General features: G+C 35.1%; 1 protein-coding gene across 2 annotated transcripts in view; it reads right to left on the bottom strand.

Moving 5' to 3' along the window:
• The window catches only part of RBM27 (RNA binding motif protein 27), a 92,792-nt gene that overhangs the window by 65,126 nt on the left and 11,226 nt on the right, over positions 1 to 16,440 (bottom strand). The window contains exons 3-7 of one of the 2 annotated variants that reach the window (XM_004476578.2): positions 13,524 to 13,648; positions 5,634 to 5,725; positions 4,757 to 4,950; positions 3,737 to 4,000; positions 1,932 to 2,225 (exon numbers count right to left, since the gene is read on the bottom strand). In XM_004476578.2, coding sequence (XP_004476635.1) covers positions 1,932 to 2,225; positions 3,737 to 4,000; positions 4,757 to 4,950; positions 5,634 to 5,725; positions 13,524 to 13,648 — 969 coding nt within the window. The remainder of the gene's footprint in view (positions 1 to 1,931; positions 2,226 to 3,736; positions 4,001 to 4,756; positions 4,951 to 5,633; positions 5,726 to 13,523; positions 13,649 to 16,440) is intronic. The other variant, XM_004476579.2, reaches the window with a different exon arrangement.

The following is a 16,440-nucleotide window of genomic DNA, read 5'->3' as shown; positions in this document are numbered from 1 at the left end:
TCACAAATGCTAAGTTAAAAGAACTGTATGTCAACTGAGCAAACCTTTACCAACTTCAATAAAATGTGTTCTATAACGTTCTTTACTACAAAGAACCTGGGGAATGACTACAATGGATATTTCTCTACTATTTTTGCAACTTCCTGTGAGTATAATTATTTCAAAATAAAAATGTAACAAAAAAGAAAATAGGAAAAAAATATTTTACTGCTTAAAAAAATTGAATGGCAGTCATTTTAAAAATGACTTGCCATTTTTTAATAATGTTAAACATCTTCAAATGGATATTTTCTTGTATCTTTACACTTGTAAACTATTCAACCCATAATTTTTTCAGTTACATTTTCTACAATCAGCCTTTAAAAAATTAGTTTTACTTAAGTTTCTGCTACACTGGCAACTTTAAATATTTTTAAAATGACCATCTTTAAACACTTCTTGGGAAACGGACTTGGCCCAGTGGTTAGGGTGACCGTCTACCACATGGGAGGTCCACGGTTCAAACCCCGGTCCTCCTTGACCCGTGTGGAGCTGGCCCATGCGCAGTGCTGATGCGCGCAAGGAGTGCCGCCCCCACGCAGGGGTGTCCCCCGTGTAGGGGAGCCCCACGCGCAAGGAGTGCGCCCGTAAGGAGAGCGGCCCAGCACGAAAGAAAGTGCAGCCTGCCTAGGAATGGCGCCACCCACACTTCCTGTGCCGCTGACGACAACAGAAGCCAACAAAGAAACAAGACGCAGCAAATAGACACAGAGAACAGACAACCGGGCGGTGGGGGAGGGGGGATTAAATAAATAAATAAATCTTTAAAAAAATAAAATAAAATAAAATAAACACTTCTTACTCTAAATTTTGTTGGGCACACTTACTTGATTTTTTATTTGTTGCAAATAAAAATAAAACAAAAAATTAAAATAAAATAAAGAGATCCTCACAAATGACATGATATGATGTTTGGAATTAACTCCAGAAAAACTAAACAAACCAAAACAAAATTTATATATGTGTGTACATAGGTGCATGTGTGTGTAGGGGTGGAGAGATGAGAGAAGAACAGCCAAATACTGCTAATTGTTGAAGCAGGATGACAGTATATGCAGTACTTTTATTCTTCCATCTCTCTGTATGCTTGAAAATTTTCATAATGAAAAATTTAAAAATTAATATTCTTGAAGGGATTTTCTTTTAAAAACTGGGAAATTTCTTTAATTACAGGAATATTAATTTTCTGGCAACTTGGAAAATAAAACTGGCTTTTAAAAAAAAGGTTTATTTTTAATTTATTAACCACCCCCCCTCCATTGTTGCTTTTGCGCCCGCTGTCTGCTCTGTGTCCATTCACTGTGTGGTCTCCTTGTCTGCTCCTCTTCTCTTTAGGAGACACTGGGAACTAAACCTGGGACCTACAATGTGGTAGAGAGGCACTCAATCACTTGATCCAGTCAGCTAGGCCCTGCTTTGTTGTGCTTCTCACTGTATTCTCTCTTTGTGTCTCCTTGTTGTGTCAGCTAGCTGCACCAGCCTGTCATGCCAGCTTACCATCTTGCTTGTCTTCTCCAGGAGGTGCTGGGAAATGAACCTAGGACTTCCCATGTGATAGGAAGGAGCTCAATCACTTGAGCCACATCTGCTTCCCTAAAACTGGAGTTCTTACAATGCAAAAGTTTGAATTCAGGTCAACATAGGCTTAGGCCACTACAGATAAAATTTGTACTGGGAAAAAAAAATTACACTGGAGGTATTACAAATAATGCAAAGCAACAAAGCATAGGGAAAAAGGACAGAATAGCATCTTAGTTTTAGTAATACACCCCAAATTCTATTACTTATTTTTCAAACACTTAAATCAAATGTCAAGTAAGCTAAAAGAGATGAGATTCTTCTAAACAGACTTCCCCATTAAAGAAAGGAAGACTGAACCAATATAAACTTACTTGGTATGGGAAGCACAACAGAAGGTGGTGGCTGGCCATGACCTTGGGGAACAGGAAGTCTCATACTGTGACCAGGACCTGGACCTGGTCCTGGTCCTGGTCCTGGTCCTGGTCCTGGCCCTGGCCCTGGTCCTGGCATGGGCGGCATTAAGATTCCAGGAGGCGGTGGAGGAGGAAGCCCAGGAGGAGGAGGTGGGAAAGGAATCATGCTTGGCAGAGCAACTTCATCAACAACCAGGGGATCATTTCCATGATCAAACTGACACAGGTCACCAAGTACACAAAATCCTCTTTCTGTAAGAATAAAAAAAGTATCTTACTACAATCTAGTATTTAGAATTCAGAAAACAAACAAAACAAATCCCTTAAAAATCTACTTATCTGATTTTAACAAAGTGCTTTTCTCCAAGGAGTCCAAAGCCTTCTTAGTTTTATTCTGTTAATCATCAATATTCCTGAGGTAGAGGAAGGTGTATTCTCTACTTTCTGTACTATGAGATACTATGACTTGTTGAGAGAGCAAATAGCAGTCTCAAGAACAGGCTATTAGATACTATAAGATTAACCCAATTTGCTATTAAGTTTTCATAATAAAAATTCATATATTTTAAGCAAGCATCAATTTAAGAAAGCGGGAAGCCGGGGAGAGGGGTGAGGGACTTGAACTAAATGATTTAATTTCAATTACCTATTCTCATATTACTCTAAAACTATTCTTGCTATAGCAAGTTGAAATTTTAAATTAAAACAATTCAAGTGACCATTATGTACCAGGTTATTCACTCTACCGTTGTTTGTAATAGCAAAATATTAGAAACATTCCAAAAGTGCATCAATAAGGAACAGGTTGAAAACATTTTTGTACATATAGAATATTAAAAAGCCCAAAGATACTGAGGAAGCTCTTTATGTATTAATGTAGGATGAATTCTAGGAAATAGAACTAAGAGAATTTAAAATCATTATGCAGCACTGTGTGAATATACTGCAATTTATGTAAAAAAGTGAAAGAGAATGTGTATATGTATGTGTTTATGTGGATATGCATGGATTATCTTTGTAAAGATAAAAAGACACACAAGAAACTGATAACATTAAGCTAGCCCTGTGAAGGAGAACTCTGTGGCAGGGAAATCAGAGTAAGGGTGAGGTAATGCTTGAATTTTGATTTGACCTTTTTCTCTACTTCAAAATAAATAAAGTGTAAAAATATATGCATTCTAGATTTACAGATAAAAATGTTATGACATTTGAGATCTGCTTCAAATAATACAGAATGGGGTGATGTAGATAGGAGTATAGAAGACGACAAGATTACCTCTGAGTTGCTAACTGTTGAAATAAGGTAATGGACACACTGGTATTCATTATATGATCTACTTTTATAAATATTTAAATACTTCCATAATAAAAAAAGTTAAATATATACACACTCATTTGTTCATTCATTCATTCAATCAATCAAATGTAAAGTCAACATATCAAACTTCTAAGTAGGTTACAGCACCAAACACTACTCAAAGAAATTGCAATTCTTGGTTTCTACCAAATTATATGGTATACTTATAGTGTTTGAAGTAACACTAAGAACAAAAAACAAACAAAAAAAGGGTCAATTGTGAATAGTCTCTCAACAAGAGCCAAACCATTACATCAAACAAGTAAACATGCATCTTGCTAAAAGAGAATATTTTTAGCATCCCTGTTAACAAAATCTATACTATAATTAAAAGCTATGCTATATATGCAACATTTGCTTTACTGATGTCTTCAGGTATGATATAAGAGAAGGCAGTAATTTTTACCATCATAATCTCTGCATCGCCTCTTTGGTGGTGGGTTTCGGCCAAAAGAATTGGAAGAGCTATGATTGTTATAGTAATTAGACCAACTCTCAGTTGTGTTTTCAGAGTGGTGAGCAGGTGCAATCACAGTAACAGTGCTGGGAATAGACTGTGCCCCCGAGGAATACTGTTCAGAAGAGTTCGGAGGTGGTGCAGACACAGGCACATAGGAACTCTCCAAATCATTCCTTTCACTCTTAAATTTTGATCTTTCTCTGTGCTCTGCTTTAGAGATAAAATAAAAGCAAGAATGAAACAAATCAGACATTTATGGGTTTTTTATTTTTGCTTTTTAATGCAGGATGGTGCATGTTTATTCTGCATCTGGTGTCATTTATGTTTTTAAACTGATTTCCTCACTTACAAAATAGGAAAGATAAGAACACTGAAGTAACATATGAAGCTAACTATATTTCAAACTGCTCTCATTATTAATATATCTTAAAGGCAGAAATATCAACAGTGTGACCTATCTGGACCATTACCTTGTGCAAAATCTTTTATCATAACACCAAAACACCAACTGAAAAAGATTCTGCTTCCCCACTGATACTCAGTAAGAGTCCAAGAATTGAATTCCAAACTCATATCCTAGGAGTTCATATCAATGACTGGGATCCCAATAATCTACTTATTTTTTTTTCTTTTTAATTTTATAAACACTAAGCAACCTTACAGAAAAATCAATTAGTTTTTTGGGGCAAAGTGGAGGGGGAGGAAGCAGGCAACTCTCTTCCTCAAATGGTAGCTTTGTTGATTTGTCAATTGTACAAAATCACTTAAGTCTAGATAGGTACCAGGACACACTTTTTAGTCATACTACCTTGACTTAATCCTAGAAGCAGAGCACTGTCTTTGTAACAAAATCATTATTCAGTTTTTAACGACAAACATATTACCTTCAAGGGAATTTCTTGTTCCCTTACAATATGGTAAAATAAGCAAGAACCGAATTTTTAGGGAGATATCTTATCTACTCACCAACATTTCTATTTGGATCCCGGTCTTTACTGCGTCCCCTACTTCGGCTTCGACTACGACTCAGGCCTCGGCTTTTACTCCGACTCTCACTCCTGCCTCTTCTCCAGTCATACTTCTCACGGTATAATTCATTCCGTTCATAGTACCGGTCATAGTCCCTCCACTTGCCATCTTCTCTTTTTTTCTCACGTGTCCTATAATACACAGATATAAAAGCCATATATTGACTATAGAATCAAGTCTGCAAACAAATTGGTAGAATGAAGCAACCTCCCTGGAGTCACCAAAACTCATAATGTGTATGCTCTTTTAGAGAGCCATCGCATCACCACATAATTCTTCTAATCCATAACATAAAAAGGAAAAAACATTCCTACTTCAAGCACACTGGGTGGGGAGAAATGTAAAGGAGAGGTAAATCCAAAGTATGGGGAGGGATGGGAAGAAAATAAAATTTAGAACAAGAAAATAAAAAAGCCTCAAAATAAGTCTATCTAAACAAAGACCAATTTTTTCTGATGGTAGGCTGATGACTCAATACACAATCTGTACTATTTATAACATAAAATGATATAGAAAATTTTAACACCGAGCACCCCTAACCAAATGGAACATTTCATTAATATTCTCTAAGGAGACTGCTCCCACCCCTGAGCTCCTGGGGAAAGAACATAATGATGATTGTTTATAAAAGGAATAGAAAGTATGACAAAGACAAAAAACAGAGAAAGTGGAAGAAAGAAAGATAACATTCTCCTTAAATCAGTTTCGAGAGAGAAGAGTCAATCAATACATATGTTAAAAATCATTCCAACACTCTTTCAAGGCAACACAACATGAGTTATCAATGTCTTCCTAATTAAAAATAAATACAAACCTTCGTTCACTAGATTCTGAACGAGTCTTCTGGGGACTAGGATATTTCTTTTTTCTGCCATCTCGTTCTTCCTCTGCTGGCTCTTGAAATATCTATATGGAAACATTGATTATAAATAAGAACAGTTCTACAAATTACAAAATACATCCATCTGATAATCATTCTGGAATAAAATAAAAACACTGAAATCAAATCACATCTAAAAAAGTTAGGCAATAAGAAGTAGTAAAAAAGATGCCAAAAGAAAATTAATAAGCAATATGTAAATTTTTAAACATCAGTTTAAGGTAGAGCTTAGAAAGGCAGTGTAGGAGGAAAAAAAGCAATTCATTCTTTACCTTGTAGTAGAAATAGCAAATATCTATTTTATATTTATCATGTAATAAAATGGTAAGTTTTCCCAATTATAAAACATATTCATGCAAATAACTCATCTGAGGAGGACTTATAATTCATTTCACAGAAAAAGTTTAAAGAACGAATGATTAAGCAGGTAAATTAGTGAATACTATAAAAGCAAATAGTTCATGTAAAGTATGGAAAAATGTTATTGAACTCATGGAAATGGTAAGGCTTCTTCTAAAGCCTAACAGTCCAAAATGGCCAAGAAACTTAAGAAGAGTTTATTACTGTCTTTAAATTGAAGCGCATCTCACTTTGTAAACTCCCATTTATGAAAATAAGCCAGACATACAGTCTCTGTATAAGAGAAAGGTGAAATAAAATCATTGCAAACACTAAACAAAAACTCATCAAATGGAGAAGCTCACTTACTAATACCCAAATCAGGAAATGAGGGAAGGGACCAAGAGATAACAATTTAATAAAACTAAGTGAACATAAAATGGCAGCCACAATATAGCAACCATATGATGTTGGCAAAATACTACACAATCATTAGACTATTGTTAAAATTCATCCTCTCTACCATATACAGGAAATGCAGAGGAAGTATTATTCCACTGGGATGTAACCAACAAAATCCAGATAGTAAAAATTCAACAAAAAATACCGAGTTTCTTCAAAATATTAATTATAATGAAGTAGGTGTAACAGTGGTTGAGCATACACTTGGCATGTATGAGGGCCTGAGTTCAATCCCGGTACCTCCTTTAAAAAAAAAAAAAGGAAGCAGATGTGGCTCAACCAGTTGGGGACCCACCTACCATACTAGGTCCCAGGGTTGGGTTCCTAGAAGAAAATATAGGGAAGCATCTTCAGGATCTTGTGTTAGGCAATGGTTTCTTAGACCTTATACCCAAAGCACAAGCAACAAAAGAAAAAATAAATGGGACCTCATCAAAATTTAAAACTTTTGCATCTCAAAGGACTTATCATGAAAGTGAAAAGACAACCCACATAAGGAGAGAAAATGTTTGGAAATCACACATCTGACAAGGGATTAATTTCCAGAATAAATAATGAAATTCTACAAGTCAACAGTTAAAAGACAAACAACCCAATTTAAAAAATGGGCAAAAGACTTGAGAAGACAGCTCTCCAAAGAGGATGTCCAAACGGCTAAAAAGCACATGAAAAGATGTTCAACCTCACTAGCTAACAGGGAAATGCAAATCAAACCCAAAATGAGGTATCATTTCACACCCACTAACTGGCTACTATTTTTTTTAAAAAGTTGGGGAGGATGTGGAGAAACGAAAACACCCATCCATGGCTGATGGGATTTCAAAATGTGCAGTCATCAAGGAATTCAGTTTGGCAGTTCCTCAGGGAGTATAGAAATGCTATATGATCTGCCAATCCTACTTCTACTATATACATAAAAGAACTGAAAGCAGGGACTCAAACAGATACAATGATGTTCATGTTCATAGTGGCATTATTCACAACTGCTGAAAGATGGAAGCAAACCAAGTGTCTATCACTAGATGAATGGATAAACAAAATGTAGTATATACATACAATGGAGTATTATTTAGCATTAAAAAGGAATGAAATTCTGATTCATGTGACAATTTTGATAAACCTTGAACACAACATGTTGAGTGAAATAAGCCGGACATAAAAGGACAAATATTGTATGATTTCACTCACTTGTAATAATTAGAATAAGCAAACTCATAGAATCAGAATCTAGAATAGAGGTTAGCAGGGGTTGGGGTGGGGAAGTGCATGCTTAAATGTACAGTTTCTATTTGGATTAATTATAAAGTTTTGGTAATGGATGGTGGTGATGGTAGATTGTGAAAGTAATTAATAGCACTGAATTATATATGTGAATGTGGTTAAAAGGGGAAATTTTAGGTCATATATGGTACTAGAATAAAAAAAAAAACACCACAGAGGACTATATAATACAGTGAGCACTATTATAAATGATGGAATATAGCTAATAGTACAATAAAAAAAATTCTTTCATGAATTACAACAAATGCACCATACTAATGCAAAGTATTAAAAACAGGGTGGTATATGGGAATTCTATATTCTATATATTTTATGCACAGTATTTCCATAAACCTATAACTTCTCTAACCAAAAAAAACTAATTAAAAAAAGTCAGAGTCCCAAGAGAAATTAAAACATATGTCCACACAAAAACTTGTACATGGTTCATAGCAGCAATACTCTTAAGAGTCAAAACGTAGAAACAACCCATTTATCTATCAACCCAAATATCTATCAACTAACAGGAAAAGACAAATAATATGTGATATAGCCATACAATAGAATATTATTTGGGGTTACGGGGGCATGGAGTTAAGGTTTAAAAAGCACAATTTCTATTTGGGAAAATGGAAAAATTCTGGTTAATGGAGGTTGGTGATGACAGAACAACATTGTGAACATTTAATAGCACTGAATTATATATTTGGATGTGGTTAAAAGTGTTGTACACTTAAAAATGGTTAATAAAGTAAATTTTACATTATGTGTACTTTACCACAATAAAAGAAAAAAAATAAAGTACTGACACATGCTACAAACATGGACGGGTTCTCAACTTTTTTTGTTCCACAGACCCCTTTGCCAGTCAGGTGAAAACCACAAAATACTAATAAGTCCACACTACACTATACTGTGTATTATTTAATAAATATGTCAACTGCACCCATACGTCCCCACAAGAATGTTTTTCAATTCAAGCTCAGAGACCTCTTGTTAAGAACACCAGAACCTGAACTTTGAAATTATCAAGTCAAAGAAGTTAGTCACAAAAGATCACATATTATCTGATTCAATTTATATGACACATCCAGAAAAGGTAAATCAACAGAGACAGAAAGTACATTACTGGCTGTCTAGGGCTAGAAACGGGTGTAACTTTAGGGAGTGATGGTTAATGGGCATGGGGTTTCATTTTGGGATCATGAAAATGTTCTAACCAGAGAACACAGATTCTAATTTTTAAAGTTTTCCTTCTATGTCAACCATCTGGTTTAATTTTTTTTAATCTTACATATTAGAAGTGTGATCACTATATATTTAAGAGGTTTTAATATTATTTTGGTCTATCATGGTCATACAACTCAGGGCCTCCATTCCACTGAACCATCCTGATGTAAAGGTGTTCTGAATGGCATTGTGGATAAAGGATGGGGTAATGAGTACATTGAAGTTCATCATGCTATTCTAACTCCTTTGATACGTATTCAAAATTCTCTATAATAAAATTTTAAAATACTAAAATGAAATAAAAGGTATTCAGATAAAAAATAAAACAATGTAATAAAGAGATCCTCATATTTATAGTCATAAACTTATTCATTGGGGTTAAGAAAAACTGCCTTCTATTATTTCAAATGATCATGGTATAGTGTAAAAATTATAATATCAAAAATCTATTTTCAAATCCCCTGAATACAGGGGCAATGACCAGTGAAGAAGGATGGTCCAATGATGGGCTCTTAATACTGACGATTATGCTTACAAGCCTTTTGCGTTTGAAATTCCAACTTGGCCTAGTGTTGCAGGGTGCCTAAGAGTTACCTCCTGAGAGCCTCCATGTTGCTCAAATGTGGCCACTCTCTAAGCCAAACTCAGCATATAAATGCATTATCTTCCCCCGAGTGTGGGACATGACTCCTGGGGATAAGTCTCCCTGGCACCAAGGGTTTACTACCAAGTACCAATTAGCAATGCAACTGGAAAAAGACCTTGACCAAAAGGGGGAAAGGGTAAAGACAAATGAGTTCATATGGCTAAGAGACTTCAAAGTGCGTCGGGAGGTCATTCCAGAGGTTATGCTTATGCACATTTCAGCAGGATCTCATTGACTGCCACAGTAAATATTGTCTCATATAGTGGAGCTCCTGAGGGCTCAGGAAACATCCAGGCACTATAGGCAGGGCAGACAGTTCAGAGTTTTGCGCCCTGACAGTGGGCCCTTCTTTGGAATTCATGCTCCCCAGTATGACAGAGCTGGACTCAGTTGTGGTTTCCCTGCACATGGCTCTTCTGTCCCTTGTATATGAACCTATAGTTAGTACTAGAGTTGAAAGATTTATGTCCAAGAGACTTAAATCTTTGGGCTGTAAACGTACCAGCTGGACCATGAATCTCAACAGATTTGCAACACTTACTCTCCAGTTCACTAGACTCACCCAGGACAACGAACAAGGAGATGATGATGAACAATAACCATCTCAAGGAACAGAGAGAGTCTGCAACTACAATCAAGATAGTCCATCCATCTGCCCCTTGGGATCTAAGCCTTCTTTTCAATTAGAAGTAGAGTGGACATTGTCCCAGAATCCTCAGGATTGGGAATGAACGATGGACTAGAGTGGACTTACTGGTATTCTAGTATAGACTTATTGTGATTCTAGCAAAGGAAGAGCTTTAATCATTGATGTGGAGGCAATGGCCTTGGAGGTTCTGCATGGAGGGAGAGGGAAAAACAGGTATAATACGGGGACATTTTGGGGACTTGGGAATTGTCCTGAATGATGTTGTAAAGACAGATATAAGCCATTATATAACTGCTCATAGATTACAAAATTGTGCAGGAGAAAGTGTAAACTATAATATAAGCTATAATCCATACTTAGTGACAGTGCTCCAAATTGTGTTCACCAATTGTAACAAACGTACCACACTAAAAAATAAAATAATAAAGTACACACGAACTAAAAATTTTTTTAAATGTTTTAATCTATTTTCATTAATTTTTCTTTCATATGATTGTGAATTCAGACAGACAGGGTTAAAGAATTAAGCAGCAGCAAATTTTAACTACAGCAAATTTACAAGTACTTTTTCAACTGCAGATCAAATTCAGTGCACTCCATAAATCATGGCATAGTATCTACCAACGCTTTGTCTAGCAGTGGAATGAGCTGCACCAATGATCTGAATTCTCTTACTTGGTTCCTCTGTGACCAATAGTCTAATTAAAAAACTAAAGGTACCATGTAACGGGGAACTGAAGAATAAGATAGTTAGTTTTTAGGTGGATTTGTTCTTCAGTATCCTACTAGATCAACTATACGGACTGAAGATAGACCAGAAAAGTTGAAAGATTATTAGTCAAAGGTGTATGCTGCTGTCAAACCCTTTTCCTTTCAGATTAGGAGAATAAATTATTACATGAGCTATTATTTATGTTGGTAATGACAAGATATGTATAAAATCTTGAAAAATAGGAGAAATGCCAGAAAGAAAGCTCAGCATAGCTCTACTCAGAATCCAATACGCATTTTTCACAATTTTCAAAATTAGGATTTATATAAAGATACAAAATGAAATACTGTAAGCACTTGCTTTTTAAAACTATCCGCTCAAACCTCAGGATTATGCAAATTTTCCCATATATTCAAACCAGCTCTTTGTTCAGACACTTTAAACTACTGACCTTCAATGACTGTAGAAAACATCATATACACCAAAAATTTTAGCTGATTATTAAAGAATAAATGAAAATTCTATACTATAAAGTACCAAAAAAAAGTATTTTTCGTATTTCTATTACTTAAAGAAACACACAAGGAGTCTCTCCTATTTTAAAGGACTTTATGGAAGATTAGAGGGCATGAGCTAAAAAGAAAATAAGGGTAACAGTTTCATTTGATCTAAATTAAGTATGGCCACATTTAAAAAAAAAATACTGGATCAATTCAATCACTTTGCACTTAAAAGTATATCTGAAATGACAACTAAATGCAAAATGTGACCCCTAGAATGGATCTTGTACTAAATATGCTATAAAAAAAGGGACACTGTTAGATTAACCAAATTGGGGAAGCAGATATGGTTCAAGCAGTTGGGGACCTGCCTCTAACATAAGAGGTCCCAGGCTTGGTTCCCAGTGCCTCCTACAGAAGTCAAACAAATAAAAAACAGATAATAAGCAGACACCAAGCAACATAAAAGAGCAGACGAACAAAAACAAGCAGACATTGAGGGAAAAAACTGAGCAGACAAGGAGCAAAAACAAATATGCAGGGAGTAGATGTGGCTCAAGCAGTTGAGCTCCTACCTCCCACACAGGAGATCCCAGGTTCGGTTCCTGGTGCCTCCTAAAGGGAAAAAAAGAAAAAAAAAAAAGAGCAGACAACAAGCAAAAACCACAAGCAAAGAGACGAGGGAGCCACTGGGGGTGGGAATTGGATTTGGGACAGCAGATTTGTATTGACATTAAATTTTTTTAAAGTTGACAATGGTACTGTAGTTATCTAAGAGAATATCCTTATTCTTAGGAAATAGACACTGAAGTATTTAGGGGTCAAGAACTAGGATATAGTTAACTTAACTCCCAAATGATTCAGAAAAAATTATTTGTGTAGATCCATATAGGTGGAACAAATGAGGCAAATGACGCATAAGTGAACCCAAGCAGGCAGTATATATATATATGGTGTTTTTGGTACTATTCTTATAATTTTTCTCTTAGTTTATTAATCCTCAATGAAATTAGTACTACTATGATTCTCATTTTGTTGATGAAAAAGTAGAAAAGAAAGTTAAAGTTAAGTAACTTGAACAGATACTATTTTAACTCAAGCAGCCTGATTCTAGAACCACATTCTTGTCTATACATAAAAGGAGGGTTATGAATAAACTTGATAGAACTTTCATCTTAAGTCAATCGACTAGGTTACCATCTACAATCATTTTATATCTTAACTTGTAAAAACATTTTCTTTGCCATGTTGATAGTGATTTTTATTATGTCATTAATTATAAAATACAATCGCTATATAGTTACATATATAAAAGAGTAAATGGTTTCTCTATTTACATGGCATTTATAATCTATGTATTTCTCCATCCTCTCCCCATGGCTCCCTCATCTGTTTGCTCGTTTTTTTGTTTTCTTTTGTTCCGTTTGTTTGTTTTTGCTCATTGTTGGTGCTTGTTGTCTGCCCGTTTTTTTCTTTAGGAGGCACCAGGAACTGAACCCAGGACCTTCCATGTGAGAAGTGGGCAGTCAACTGCTTGAGCCACATCTGCTCCCTGCTCGTTTGTTTTGCTCGTTGTCTTGCTTGTTGTTTTTGTTCAATGCCTGCTTATTGTCCATCTTCTGTAGAACGCACCAGGAACCAAACCCAGGACCCTCCCAGGTTGGAGGCAGGCACTCACTGCTTAATCGACATCTACTTCCTAAGTATTTCTTTTTGATGTTTCATTAATACTCAAGTCCAGCCTCTACATTTAACTAAGCTTTCTCTTTTAAAGGTATTGGATAAGAGTCCTCTAAATTCTTCAATATTACTTAACATATTTCTTGGATCTCCGAACACTCTATGAAATTCTTCTAACTCTTCAAGTCCAAGAAACTAAGAAATCTCTGATAAAAAAAGCTACATCATGCTAAACCCAGAAACTTCCATCAACAGATACTTCTAAAGAGCTCAACTTTCAACTAAGAAAGATACTGGTAACAAGATACAAGAGGCCCCCCAAAACGCAAGAAAACTTTTGCATTACCTCTTCTTTAATTTCTTCTTTTTCTTGGACTGGAGGTTTTGGTTCAGGCTTAACTGTTTCCAAAGGTGGAAGGTAATTCTTAGTATAGAGACTTTCAAAGAGTTTATCCACAAAACCTGAAGTTTCTAAAGAGAAGAAATATTACTTAAATGTTGCACAAACAGAAAACAAAATGTTGACAACATATCCTGATGGAAAAGCTGAGGAAAATCGGCTACCCTTACAGAAGAGAATCTCACTTCTGGATTTTTTTATTCTTCCCACACACTTTCTCATTTGCAAAATGATAATATATGCAAGATTATTTGCTGGAGCATTATAATAGCAAAAACCTAGAAACAAACCCACATTTCCAGAATAAGGGAGCAATTAAAAAATGTATAGGACAACCACACAACGGAATACACAGCAGCTATAAAAAGAATGAATAATGGTAATACCAAATCTCAAAAAAACAGGACTAAATATCAGTATCTGTCTATATTTCCATAAAGTAACTCTGCAAGGGGTGTGGATGTGGCTCAAGTGGCTGCTACATAGGAGGTCCTAGGTTCAGTTCCCAGTGTCTCCTGAAAAGGCAGAAACCAGTAAAAAGCAAGACAAACAAAGGAGCCAACACAGGGGAGCTGATATGACTCAGGGTTGAGCACTGGTTTCCCACACAAGATTTTGAGACCCTGGGTTCAATCCCCAACCCTGGTACCACACACACACAAAAAAAAACCCAACTCTGAAAGGTCGCAAAAACAGACACAAGTGTGTAGTGGGTGTAAGGAGGAGGTAGATGAAGAACGGTAGGGAAGACTTTTCACAGTATACCTTTATATTGCTGGATTAAAGACACTAGTACTAAAAACATAATAATTAAAAATCATCTGAAAAAATAAAATGTTGGGATAAGAATATGACCAAGCATCTTTTTATGTTCTAAAGGCTGCTCTATTTTGAAACTGTTTCAGGAGAATTGTAGGGGGAAAGCCAGATGAATTTACTAAAAGTTTAAATGTCAGAATATGTACATTGTTTTATTAAGTGCAAATATAAATAACTTTCATTGGTCCTACTTAAAAAATAGTTAGAGCATATTAAAAACACAACACAGGCTCTGTTTACACAGCAATTATTATTTTACATAAATAGTCAGTTCTAAAAGAAAATATATTTAAAAACACGTTTATATTATTAATCTGTGTAAAAGCATTTTTCCATGATTATAAAATGCTTAGCTCTAGTCAACTGTTACATATAATTTTAAAACAATAAATTGAACTCTTTAAAGCATTTTTCTTCATACGCTTCCGTATCTTAAAAAATTTTTCTTATAACATGTATTACTTTTGTACTTTAAAAACATATAACCCAATAAAGAAAAAAATATAGATAAGCATCTAACATTAAGCAATATTCGAAATATACTAAGTAGAAACAGCATATAACCAAAGAACATGTTTAATACCACTTTAGTATGTATTAAGCATAGACATAAGTCTAAAACTGCACTGTCCAAAATGGTAGCCATTAGCCCCTGCAGCTAGAGTTTAAATGAATTTAATTAAAATTGAATTTAAATTCAGCTCCTCAGTCACATTAGGTACATTTCAACTGTACTACTTAATTGGAAAGTACAGGTATAGAACATATCCATCACTGCATAAAGTTCTATTGGACAGCCCTGGTCTAGAAAGAGTACACAAGAAGATGAGTGATTTTTATCTCAGATGGAAAATTCGTGGCTATTTTCTTCTCCTTTTTAAAATGTATTTTATAATTCTTCCTCACATGTATTGCTTTTGTAATTTAAAAAAAGGTTATTAAAAAACTTTACAACTTGTATAACAAGGAATTCTCAGGTTTCCAATAAACATACCCTTACCTCTTGCCTCAATATCTTTATTATGGTTTTACTTTTTTTTTTTTTTTTAATATTTTTCATGGCTCCACAATTCACCTGACTTATCTTCAACGTAAATTAAGTAATGTAAAAGAATACATTTAGAAAAGTACTCATCTCTATTAGGGAGAAATTCTGTTAAGTATTTTTTGTATTAAAATGCATGAAAAAATATGCAATCCTGTTTTAGACTGAGAAGGCAATTTACTATCTTTTCTTAATAGATATTTGAGTTAAAGAATATTTTCTTATCACCAACAGCTGGACCAACTAATAAGTGTGTATTAACCCCATTCAACATTTATTGATTATCTTCTATTTGTCAAGCACTGCCATATTTCCAATCTAAACAAGGGGAAAGACAAGAGGAGTGGGAGACAGAGACAGATAAAAAGACAAATACAGAATGTGACAGTAGTGACAAGGGCTATGAAAAAAATAATAAACTAGGGTTGATAAAAGGGGCAAGTGAGTGGAGGCTTGGGATGTGCTACTATATAAAGGATGTCTGGGGAAAATTGCTCTGAGAAGATAACATTTTGAAAAGAGACCTGAAAGAAATGAGGAAGGGAACTATGTTCTAGGCAGAGGTATAGCAAATACAAAGACCCTGAGTTGGGAACACGTTTACCATGTTAAAAGAAAAGTGAGGGGAGTGATGGAAGTTGAGATCAGAAAGGCAGCGGGGATGTCACAGCTCTGTAGATCATGGAAAGGACCATAGACAGGATCACAGAAGTTAAATGCACAAAAAGGAGAGGATCATGCCCACCACTTTTGATTACCAAGAAACCCAGCCAAGAAAGAAAAAAAAGGATTGATTCCTTGTACTAATAAACAGCTTTATTATCCTTAAACTCTTATTCCTCAACCATCAACTAGGAAAAAAACAGAACGAAAGGAAAAAAGCAATTTTGCCAAAATGCATAATAATTAAGTACGCATTGGTATATTCAAATAGTCAAAGGACACTGACCACTTTCTTTCCTATCAAGCTTATATCTTTAAGATTTTATTTTAATTTAA

The sequence above is a fragment of the Dasypus novemcinctus genome, chromosome 2 (genome assembly GCF_030445035.2).
Source record: "Dasypus novemcinctus isolate mDasNov1 chromosome 2, mDasNov1.1.hap2, whole genome shotgun sequence".
Taxonomy (NCBI): domain Eukaryota; kingdom Metazoa; phylum Chordata; class Mammalia; order Cingulata; family Dasypodidae; genus Dasypus; species Dasypus novemcinctus.
The sequence above is the reverse complement of the archived record's forward strand: the minus strand, read 5'-3'. Positions and strand labels throughout refer to the sequence as shown.